Source organism: Propithecus coquereli, unplaced genomic scaffold (genome assembly GCF_000956105.1).
Source record: "Propithecus coquereli isolate 6110/MARCELLA unplaced genomic scaffold, Pcoq_1.0 Scaffold90, whole genome shotgun sequence".
Taxonomy (NCBI): domain Eukaryota; kingdom Metazoa; phylum Chordata; class Mammalia; order Primates; family Indriidae; genus Propithecus; species Propithecus coquereli.
Genome location: NW_012155285.1, coordinates 2591673 through 2604143, shown reverse-complemented (window position 1 = coordinate 2604143; position 12471 = coordinate 2591673). Strand labels below are relative to the sequence as shown.

The window sequence follows — 12471 nt, the reverse complement described above, 5'->3', positions numbered from 1 at the left end:
CAACAGAGAGGTCCTCATTAAGCACAGAGAAAACTGGTCAAAAAGTGTTAATTACATCTCAAAGACTCACAAGTAATGCTGAGAGCCATTCTGGGAAGGAATAATGCTTACTGGGGTGCTTACTTGAAGCCTCTTTTCAAAGAGTCTCCCTAGCGTCTCACTTTCAGTTACAAAAGGGTCTATGGCTCTCCTTTGTGTTTGGGTATTCAGGAGCACTTTCCCTGCAAAGATCTGGTTATGAATCTGACAAATGAGACACACAATCTTCAAGTGGGATATATTTGCATATGGTCAAGTTTGCTAGCAGTTGAGAATCTATAGTTTTGAGGCACCAAATGATTCTCTGTGCTGTATTCTAAACCATAAAATATGTGGTATTGTTCCACTTGTCCTATCACACCTACTAACAGACATCTTGATTTCTGAGACATGGGCTCATCTCTCAACATCCTTCCAATCTCACTCCACATGCTACCTGATCCAGCTCCACAATACTTTAAACACACAACACCACCTCTTGCCCTCCTAAGTAAAAAGTCATGGTAGATGAACCTTGGTCCTTTAGTTGAGAAATCAAAGTAATTTATTGCTACTATATCCATATACTATCCCTCCCATGCTGGACCTCATGCAAAGAGACTTTCTTGCTTTCATCCATGATTTTGCTGCTTTCATTTGGGTCAGTATCATTGCAGTCATTCTGAAGGCAAAGCAGTCAAAAAGAAATCTAGCTCATTTTTTCCCTACACAATATGTCTGAAGATCATTGCTTAAAAAGGTTGGTGTAAAGGCCTGCACCACGGTGATGATGCTCAGTTTTATATTTAGATTCAAGATGGGGAGATTTCAAGGGCATACCAATTTAGCCATAGATATATTTTTAGTCAATGTCATACAATTTGTCACAAAATTTTTTTTGGGTAATACAGAAAAAGCATACAATTTTTTTTAAAGGAAATAAAAGTGTTTCCAAAGCTCTTTTGGAATAAATGATGGTTTTCAGGTTCACATTTGAAAGGATTGTCAATACCATTTGCAAACATCAGCAAAATAGACTGAACAGACAGATTTCTGGTAGGAAGTTGAGCAAATCACTGAGTCCTCCAATCCCCAAAAGATAATATCTAAATTCCAGTCTCAAGGCATTGTATTCTCTGGTTCACCATAAGATTAGCAAACACAAGACATAAAAGTATGTTTATTTATTGACTAATGCAGAATATGCTAGGCCCTTTACCTGGAAGAGAGATTTAGTTTCTGGGATTTTCCAGAGGACATTCTACAAGAGGTGGCTGCTACTGACACCTGGGTAAGACAACTTTTAAATTGCTTCCCTTGGGATGGAACTTTCTATGGACTTTAGGCCCGTGGGATGAAAACCCATGAAGCATTTATGAATAGGTGATATAAGAATTTTAATAAAAGGTGCAATAACCCTGAAAATAGTGTCTTTAATAATCTATGTACTATTAGTAACAATGCATGCATAGTGCCGTGCATTCATAACTATTTGGTCATAAAAATATGTGACTGTAATTATGATATTTACAGTCAACTTATAAAAATACATGTAATTCTGAATGGCAATAGTTAATCCCTAGCTCTAACCACAAGCCTAGAAGGATTAGCTTATTATGAGAAAGTGCAATAGATAATTACAAAATGGACAAAGCTCTCACATTCTTGACTTCAACATTTAAGAATAACTATGACAGCATCATAAAAGCTTCACTTGTCATCATTATTCCTCTTACCTCACAAGGTAAAATCTAAATTCTGTGGAAATAAATGGAAACGGAATGGGAAAGAGACACTCACGTGATACAACCACAGAGGAGAATAGTTCTTTCACAGAATATTCATGCACGACCTTCAAAGAGGTTCATGTTCACTGCAAAAATTTATGGCATGACATCTAACCACAACTTCCATTAAAAAGAGTTAAGCATCATCTAAGTTAGCATATGGTTACCTTTAACCATAGAGGTTAAGAATCTAACCTTTAGCCAAATCTTTTCCTGGGACTTAGGTGAGTACCTCTTTGAAGCTTTGTTGGTATCATGGAGAGTGGAGCTCACATGGCACTTTCTAACTCAATTTAAATTTAAATTCTGATGGAGGGAAACATATCCACCTTCCACTTTAAATACAGAAAAGGAGTGGTTTTGCAAACTTTAAAATCCCTTACTTTAAGGGAAAAACACATTTCAATTAAATAAAATATTCCACAAATCTCATATATATCCCACAGATTTCTTCTCTTCTAGGAGTTGATTGGTCACCTGCTGATAATAGATAAATTCCTAATTTGACCACCATCAGTACTTCACAAAGGGACAAAACAGTGAGAGTAAACTTGAAAAACAAGGGAGAAGTGAACACAAGCTACTGGGAAAAGGCTGAGGTTGTTGGGGGTTACCTGCAAATCATGATCTCATATTTTTCAATGTATCTTGGCATTCAGTAAATGGAATTCCTGGAAATATGTTTCACAGTGAGGTTGAGAGGTCAGCTGATGATCAAATTCTTCTTGGGCTTAAATTGCCTTCTAGGACTAAGTTAAGGCATTTTGGCTGGTATATTAACTCTTCCAGAACAAGGAATTCCATTTCAGTAAATTATTGCTACAGTTCACTAAAGAGTACCATGGTGTCCTGGAAAAGATAATGTTCCTTCCAAAATGCCCTTGAGCCACTTGAACAATGAGAAATTCATATTTATTTATCTTAGACACTTTAGTCCTTGGTGATATAAGTAAAAAAATGACTTTTTCCTCATCCAAATGGAGACTATCTCAATGGAGATATGATATTAGAACTGCTATGGTAGCTTGGCAGTATATACCCTTATCCCCACATGCAATTGACAACTGGTGTGCTTGATTCTGTCTTTGTAAATCAATCTGCTGAGATCTTCTTTGCATGTGGAATGGTCTACGTTAACTTAGAAAAAAACCGACCCAAATAGGCAAACTTTTGAAAAAATAGGTGAATGAATGGAGTATGGCACACCATGGGAAGAAATGGAGTGATAGTTAATGGAATTTCTTAGCTGATTACCTCCCATCTTTTGAAAGGGAGGCAAAAAAAAATCTTCACAAATTATAGGTAATCTGTAAAAGAGAAATCTTCCTCTCCATGCCCCACACCAAAACCCAAATCAAAACCAAAACCAAAAATCTCAGAAACTTCGACTTCAGATATGAGATCATGGTCTGGAGGTCTGTTAACCTCAAATACCAGTTCATCCCGGCACAGCAGTTCATGAGGCAAAAGGCTAGAGTTATCTGTGACATGACTTTACAAATCATGTAAAAACAATAACCCTATGGCTGTGGGCAGTTATTGCCCATACTCAGATCTATAGATTTTGTGCCCAAATGGACACAATAGAGAAGACACGGATCATTTTGACTAGAAACTCAGTGATCTCAAGGCAGGACAAAACAAACTCCATTCAATAAACAAAATTTTACTTAAATGCTTTTCATCTTAGAGTCTGTTCCCCTTCCTTTCCATATTCTAGTAAAATCTTTATTTGTAAAAGTATACTTGTTTCTTTACTCCATTAATCTATCAACTTTATTTCCAAAGACTGTAACCAGAATGGAATGGTTTGTATCTACTCAGCTTAATTGAGTCCAGGAGTTTTTTTTTTTTTTTTTAAGATATGAATATTATTAACTTTATTAAAACATACAACTCAAGTTGATGGGAAACAATAGCTTTCTTCTAGGTAAAAGAGCTTATTAGCATGGCAGATCTTTGGACATTTGTTCTGTCCTACCTGGAAATAAATTATGTTACTGCTTGACATAGGAAAAGACATTTACTAGTAATTTTCTGTGGCAGGAAGCGCAACATTAATCCAAGTAAGCACCCACAACAGACTGATTCTATCTGCTAGGGAACAGTTTTAAACTTTAACTCAGCAGAAACATTAACCTCAGTACTTTTTTTGAGAAAGAGTTCAGCAGCAATTACAGTTAATATGTCACCTGTGGAGAGCTATGATCACCCTAGGAGGTGGACCAACTCAGGAGCACTTTCTAGGTAACAAGAACAATGATATTGCAAGAAGCTACAAAATGATATTGCAGTAGTTACAGTGACCACTACTGTAGTGGTCATGGCCTGGGTTAATGTTCCAAATATTAATGCAAGCAACACACTAGAGTTTATAGGATTAGAATATTTTCCTTATGATAAGAACCAGTTGATGGCGCATGATGAGTTGTGATGGTCCATTTTACTCTGTTTCACCCTCCGACAAATTTCCTAGTTAGGTTTTCTTTCTCCCACATTAATTACCTATATTCCATGGCAGTATATTTTCACCTTCTAAAATAAGAACACTACAACTATGGAATACCCCAACTCACACACACACACTTGTGCACCCTTACACAGATATGTATGGACAATATATGTCAAGTGCTCATTTGCAGTTGGGTGAGCTCTCTGAAAGCAGCCATATCAGCCTCCCAAATACAGAGAACTATCACAAGCCAATGAGAGCCATATGATCTATTTATTTCTAACATAAAATTTTAAATCTTATCCATGTGGTAATTAACTTAAATGCCTTTTTTTATGCTACGTCATCCAAAGCAAGAGTCTCAATGATTGACAACGTAATATGTACAATCTAACGGACTCACATCTCTGTTTATTTTGCTTATCCCACAGTTGAATAATACTCTTACTGCTGAGACACTTGAGTTGATTTTGAATGGCTATTAATGAGACTATATATTTGGCTAAGGTTGATTTGGCTTTCTAGAGAAAGGCTAGCCGATCTGCAAATGGACACCTCCCTCCACACAAACGTCAATGTACACTAAAGACAAGTCTAAGTATATGTATATATAACATATATACATATATATGTACACATAAAATGGATTGGGAAGTCCTTTGGTTTAGACAGGATTAAATACATACTTCCCATGTGCATAGGTTTCCTTTGACCAACCTGCTAAGAAAAACAAACATGAGAAGTGCCATGGCAATTTTGACATTTCCTATGTCTTTCCCCCTACTTGGAGGACACCTTTGCTCTCTTCTCCATCTCTCCTAAGCATTTTCTTTTTATAAGTAGTTGGTTCTTCTGGGCTTCTATTTTACCGTTTCATTGATTTGTCCATTCCTTGGAAGAACTCTAAGATTACATCCAGAAAATTATCTTTAGTAGAGAACAAGGTTGCAAAGAACTTTCCCCCCTTTTCTTATTCCCTCTTCCCCCCAAGAAGCAGACACCTTGATGTGTCATGAATAATGCACTCTTGATCTGACTTGCCTTGTTACTCCTGGCCAGCCCAAGCAGCTGAGGTCTGAGCTTTCCTCGCCCTGCATCATTGTGCAATACTGGAAAAGAAAAATAATCCATTAGTCTGCACCCCTCAGACTGTGGTGACGTGATCAGGGTTCTCTTGAATTTCTATGCATTCAATTTCTTCTCTCTCCTTTCGTTTGGCCCGTTTCTTTTTCTTGTGGTGCTTTTTGGAAGGGGGGAAAAAGGTTAGGAACACAGGTAAAATAACAAAACAGTGCAGAAGTGTGCAACCCCCAGTGAGCAGCAAGCATTTGAACAGTGTGAAGGTCAGGTTCGAAGGCACAAATAGAAGGGGGACCAACCCAATAAGAAAAGAAGTAACATTTTGCAAAATGGCTGTCCCATGCTCTTGCAGGGAGCTTTTTATACATTGTGTTCGGGTGTGCTCAGTTGCTAATACAAATGTGTAAAGCAGTGGTGCACAGTGGTCAATGGCGAAATTCAAGGTGTAGATAAGGCACAAGATAGAAATGCAATCCATGTCGACGTTCCATAATGTCATTAAGCCCAGAACGCCCAGCTCAATTGAGGTGACGCTAAGAATTAGCCAAAAGTTTCCCAGGGGGTGGATCACTAGGAAAAAAGTCAGGATTAACACCAGGAGAACACCAAAGCCTGCAATCAGAACAGGCACTGTGACAGACAAGCTGTAATGGTCCATGAAAACAAAGGAGGGGTTGAACACGATGAATCGGATGCTCTTTGAGAGGGATAGGGGCCTCAACTTTTCTAACACTTCTATGACTTCCTTCTGCTTGTCTCTGCTAGTCCTGGCCACCAGATACAAGCGAGAAGCAATGATGTTGTTTTCATCTCCTGCCTTGGAGAAGATGATATCGTTTCGAAAGTGCTGGAATTCTGGTTTTTTTAAAAATGAGCTCTGTAGGACACTGATGAAGTCACTCTTGTTATTGGCACTGACGTTGCTGACTTTCAGGAACTGATAGTACTGCTCCACCCAGGACACTGCAGTGAATCCACTACAGAGCCTTCGTAGGTCCTCCTGGACGCTGCTGTTCCAGTACTCCAGGGGCTCGTAGATGTAGAATCCTATCACGGGGCTGTAGTTGCTGAAATATTTTTGCTGAACCACGGCGAAGGAAACGCTTGGGGAATCACTGGCTAGTAGGTTGATGATGTTGGCTCTGTCACTGATCTGTAAGCACCCCATGAAGGAGAAGGAGGCATAAATGAGATACAGGATGACAACAAATGGCTTCACGTAGATATTGGTAATCCACTCATTGTAATGTTCTCGGAGGAAGTGCTGAATGAAGTGATGCTGGTAGGGGTTCGTCTCGTGATGGGATGTCTGTTGATGCCCATCGCTCATCACTGCCTGGAACCACACAGGCTTGCGATCCAGGTACTCTGCAGAAGGGATCTTGCAGCAAAAGATGCTGTGGTAGCGGTTTTGCTCTAGTTGGCCAGCAAAGACGAGACAGGACCCAAAGAAGGAGAAAATGTAGAAGTAGTTCAACAGAATGGAGACACACATGTTCTGACAGAAGACCTTCACAGCCTCTATGTTTGTGAATGGGCTGGCACCCATACCAAAGGTGATAAAGTACAGGGAGCTGGTCATGGTGTAGGTGACCATCACATCAGAATAGGCATCTGCTATCCTGTCTTTGAAGGACAAATTCTCTTTGGTTCTCCGCCATCCAGACAGAAGTTCAAATACTCCTTTAGTTCCATGACCTAATGTTAAAAAAAAAAGAAGAAGAATTGTTTTTATTTCCTCCTATGGTTCAAGTGAGCTCCTTATAGATTATTTATGCTAAACAATATTTCATACTCTAATCTCCAAAGTACCATGATCCTCCTATCAGGGTCTCAAAATCTGAGTTACACACAGGATATATTTGGTCCCTGTTTCACTTTAGCAAAGCCCAAATTTATTGGTACCCTGGGCAAAATAAAGCATTTATTTTCTGTTCTATTAATCTGACAAGTTGCAAATATGATGTTACTTTATTACATGATTTTTTTCCCTGAACCCATATTGTCTTCCCAAATGGATCATTAGTTATCAATGGCAGGAGCTGTTATTTGTGGGTCTTTAAATGCCCCTCAACACCAATTCAAGTGCTTGGTCCACTGATTCATTGACTGATCGTCTTTAACCTCCAACACAAACTGATTTATATGCTGATTTAGGAAATTACAAGTTGATGTTAAACACTTAAAAATGGGCTTAAATTGATTTTATAATGTTGATAATTTGCTTGGTGGCCAAATGGCTTAGAAACCAATTTCCATAGACTTGATTAATTATAACTTTGGATGGGAGTCAGAAAAATCTGCCAGGTCACATAAAAGACAGGACAAGACCTTGCAGGGTGAAAGATTCTAGCAAGCATTTCCTTGGGGCTCTTCACAGAGCTTTCACTCACAGGGAGTGGATGCTGAGTAAATGCTTTTGACTGCTTCATTAAAGCATATGAAGAATACATCTTTTTAACCAATTTCTGTGTACCTTTTGATAAAAATAAATAGGCAAAGCTTTATTCAACACACATTACTTGAATACCCACATGTGCTAGACTCTGTTAGCTACTGAGCTGTTACTTTCAGGAATTTGTTAGCTCTTAAGATACTACCATTTTCTTGTTAGCAAAAGAAGAAAGCAGCTGGGAAAGCAAAGGTATTATATCTTCAATTTCCTTTTTTTTTCACTTTTCCTGAATTGAACCTCTCTATTACCATCCACAACATATCAATCAGTCACTTTCTGAGTGAGTAGAAATCTTCATAGATCACTCTTGGCTTTGTGGGCATGGCGACACTACACAGGAACCTGTCCTGTGGATGGATGCAAGCTGGGCTTGGGCTGCTCTCCAAGAAATCCATTAGACAACGACGTAGCTTAAAGGCACAAAATGACCCAGTTCACGAAAACCTGGAAAATGGACTTTTGTATGGCACTCAGATATCGGAGTTTAGTTGTAAACAGACCCAATTTACTTAGTAATGCTTTAACAAAGATATTATAATAGCTGGAGTCTTAGTACAATCACTCTGAATTTGTGCTGCTGATAGATTTTGCCAATTGACCTACATAATTCTTCTCCATCTCCCTTACTTTTATGTGAGTCTGCAATGTGCATAATTAAAAACTTTATTTCCCAGCTTACTTTTTATCTGGAAGGTGGTTCATGTGACATAGCTCTGGACAATGCAATGTAACTGAAAGTTATCTCAGGATATTTAGTAGAAAACCAGAAGGCAGTTTGTCCTAAATGGTGTCGTGGAGCCACCAGAAAGAGCCCTTGTCAGCTTTCCTTTGGAATTCTTCTTTAAGGACAACAAATCTCCATTTGGCCAAGCCACTGTAAGTAAAGCTGTTTTATGCAGCTGAGTTTATTCCTAACCAACGTTTCGTAGGTGAGTTAACAGTTACCAAAACTTCTTTATGGGGAATCTAAGGATTATTGCTTCATAATTAATTTGACTGTAGTATTTACAGATTTAAATGTGTATGATGCCAATTTTTATTTTTATTTATTTCAGGATATTACTGGGGTACAAACATTCTGGTTACATGTTATGACTTTGTCACACCCAAATCATGATTTGAGGGGTGCCTTTTCCCCCTATAACACTCACTGCGTCCATTAGTTGTGAGTTTACCTACCCCCAACCCCCCAATCCCTGAAGATGCCAATTTTTGATTTTAAAGATACATTAGCCAATCTTTTGGAAGTTGTTATTAATTATTAATTGTTACTAAAGGGAACTAGGTATTGGAGTTCTTTTCACCTCAACTATAAAGCCTATTTATTCTCCAAAGGTCTCTGTTCTTGGTCTCTAGTCAGGAAAAATAATTTTATTCTAACAAGTAGAAATGGTTATGCAACTGCATATAGGTAGAAGGCAAGGTTTTTCTTTGAGGCAATGATTTATTTCTTCTTGCATTTTATCATGAGTTCAACATAGATGTGTTAAATTAAGTCAATGATTCTTAACAAACAACATTGATTGTTCATTCCTGCCTTCTGAAAGACTCCTTGTCCAGACAGAATACAGTACTTCCTCTCTTATTCCCTTGACAGAAATATAATATTAGGATAATGCTTAGGGCAATTAAAATTATTTAATTAGAGCACCTCTGTTCAGAAATGAGGACTCTTACTATCTTTGTAGTCACAAAGGGGGAAAGGCTACATGGGGCTATAGCTAAATTTGGCTTGCCTTTGCTAATGGCCATTTTTGTAGAACATTAGGTACATTATGTAGGCTAGATTTTTGCTTTATGTGGTACAAGGTCTGTTGGTGTAGGAAGATAATATTAAACCATATTAGATTAAGTAATTTAGTAATCATTTTAAATGTGATAGAGACTGAAAACACAATTTCCAAACTTTGTTTAGTGATGGAATGTTTTATCCCATTCATAGGTTTAGCTATTTTACAGAGTTTTCCTATGAACCTTCACTCATTTGACTTTCATCATAAACTGGCCACTTCCGAGTAGTTCAGATTTATCACCTGCCTCAGCCAGAATTGTTCCCTGCCCCATGAACGTGCCCACAGTGTCTTACCTTCTTAGCTTTGTTGTTGTTGTTTTCTCTGTCTTACGATAACTTCCCCTCATTGCCGGGCATATTCACTGGTCAGTATAATTCTTTCTCATCTTTGTCGTGAAACCAACTCTGTTGATTCCAGACATATAGATATTTTTTGTTCCTTAAACTCTCATTGCACTAATTAGTTACTCAATTTGCCCCTCAACAACGTGCTGTTTTGCTCTGGAACTAAATGGTTTTCTGAGGATGTGTTATCTCTCTTTGTTAGATTACAAATTCTTCAAGGCTAGGGAATGCATTTTATGCTACTTTTAACATTCTGCAGAAATCTGGCAAAGTGATAGATGCCCCAAAGATGCCCATTAACCTCCTATCGAATTAAATCAACTCTAATTCTTGATTCTAGAGGGTCCAAAAATGTATCTTTTAATTACTTATTCTTAAATTTATTACGCGTTTTTATACCTTTATAAACTGTGTCCAGAAGAAGTATACACAGTTCAATTCGAACTCAGTTCAATTCGATCCAATATATATTTACTTAGAATTTGTTACATGTAAAAACTTTTGTATGCCAATAAATAAGCGTAAAAGTAAACAAGAAACACAATCTTTTTCAACATTTGTCAGTCCAGAAAGTCATTTTCATTTAAGTAGTTCCAAGGCAGAGATAATAGTTTCTAATGGAACTGCCTTAAAAATAGGGATATATGAAAAAAAATACTGTTACTTGTAAAAAAGCCATCAATACTTCTCAAAAAATAAAGAAGCAGGGACATAAGTTAAGAAGAGAACATGCAAAATTGATTTTTCTTTTTGAGGGTATTACTTCTAATGTCATTTAATTAGAAAATATACTATATAGTATTATGAAAACAGTTTAATTACTTCGAACCCTTGGTAATGCATACAAAATATCTCTATTAAAATGCTAGAAATTCATTTCTTAATTTTATTTTAAAAATAAATTAATCTGAAATAACCGTGTATAATATCAATGGACTTAATTGTAGGGAGAGAGAAGAGCTTTATAAAACTTTTGTTTATTTAATCCAGGGCTTCTCAACCTTGGCCCCTTTGACCTTTTGGGCTGGATAATTGTTGTTGGGGATTGTCGTGTACACTGTAGGATATTCAGCATCATTCCTGGCCTCTACCCACTAGATGCCAGTAGCACACCCCATAACTGTGATAACCAAATATTTCTCCAGATATTGCCAAATGCTGTCTGGGGTCAAGATTGCTCTGACTGAGAATTATTGGTTTAGTCAAAAGAGAAAAAAATAGTATACACATACACATACACACATGCTCATTTAATAACCTTTTTTATGATTATAAAATTAGGACACATGTCTATTAAAAATTTGGGAAAGATAGAAAAGATAGTCTTTGAAAAAATTATTTTGTAATCCCACAACATAGAAAACTGTTGCTAACAACTTCAACTATTTAACACAGTCATTTATTTCTTTATTTTCTAAAGTTGTGTGTATGTATCTATCTTTCCATCCATCCAGATGGATAACTACTTAAATAGCTAATTCAAAGAACTGGGCTCCTACCAAACAAGAATTAGGATTTGGGATCATGCTTGCTGCTCTGTCCAGTAGGCCAGACAACTATGGAGAGCCTATTTTCTAACCTCTGCAATGTTTTCCTTCTTGGTTTCTTGCTTTTTCACTTTGGTTTCCATACTGAGGTTGGAACTATTTCTTGAGCATCTCCTCACCTGAAAGAAGCCCCAACTTTCTCTTTAGCTTTTTCTAATAGCATCTTATTCCCTAATGCTCCACCCTTACTTTGAGAGTCCTATTCTAATTCAAATAATGCACCTAAAACCAAGACACTGGTGTTCACCCAAAGGACACTGGTGGCCCACCAACTCAGATGATGATGTATTGCCCCCTTGAATGATGACTCGAAATACATTATATTTCTTCCTGGTGCCCTAGTCCTGATCTGTTCTTTGTGTCTGTCCCATTTTCCCACCAAAATCCTTAATCCTCACAGCTTGCTTTTGGAACAGCTCTATTCAAGTTCCTAACAGGCTACATATGTAAGCAGTTAACTAACATATAAAGAGGAATTGTGTTTTTGCTAAGCAGGGATGTATGCAGTGTTCTGTGAAAATGCAGCTGATTCTTTCTGAGGGAGCAGGAAACCCTTCAAAAGGTTTTGATAGGCAGAGGAGGATGCTGATGGCAGTCTGGATTGCTTGAACAACATGAATAAAGACACAAAAACCTACAAATAAGAGGAGTTAGCTGTGTTTCTAGTATTTATGACTTTTTTCCCTCAGCAGAGATTAGCTTGCTGGTAGAATAGGTTAAGCTATCGTCCAAAATACACATTTTGTTTAATGTTACAAAAGAAGAACACCAAGCTTTGATCATGATTTTCCTGTATTACATTAGTATATATTTTGAAACTCTATTGGAATAATATAATAAGTAACTCACCTGAGACATTAATGGATGACTAATATTTCCTTTGGCAAAGTTTCATGAAATAAAAGACAACTCAAGAATCAGAATACATGGGCCGGGTGCGGTGGCTCACGCCTGTAATCCTAGCACTCTGGGAGGCCGAGGCGGGTGGATTGTTT

At 37.5% G+C, this 12471-nt stretch overlaps 1 protein-coding gene across 1 annotated transcript in view; it reads right to left on the bottom strand.

Moving 5' to 3' along the window:
* Window positions 1-5131: 5131 nt before the first annotated feature.
* The window catches only part of PTCHD4 (patched domain containing 4), a 283263-nt gene continuing 275923 nt past the window's right edge, over window positions 5132-12471 (bottom strand). Inside the window, exon 3 of the mRNA XM_012664669.1 lies at window positions 5132-7035. Within this exon, the coding sequence (XP_012520123.1) occupies window positions 5402-7035 (1634 nt within the window). The 3' untranslated portion in view covers window positions 5132-5401. The remainder of the gene's footprint in view (window positions 7036-12471) is intronic.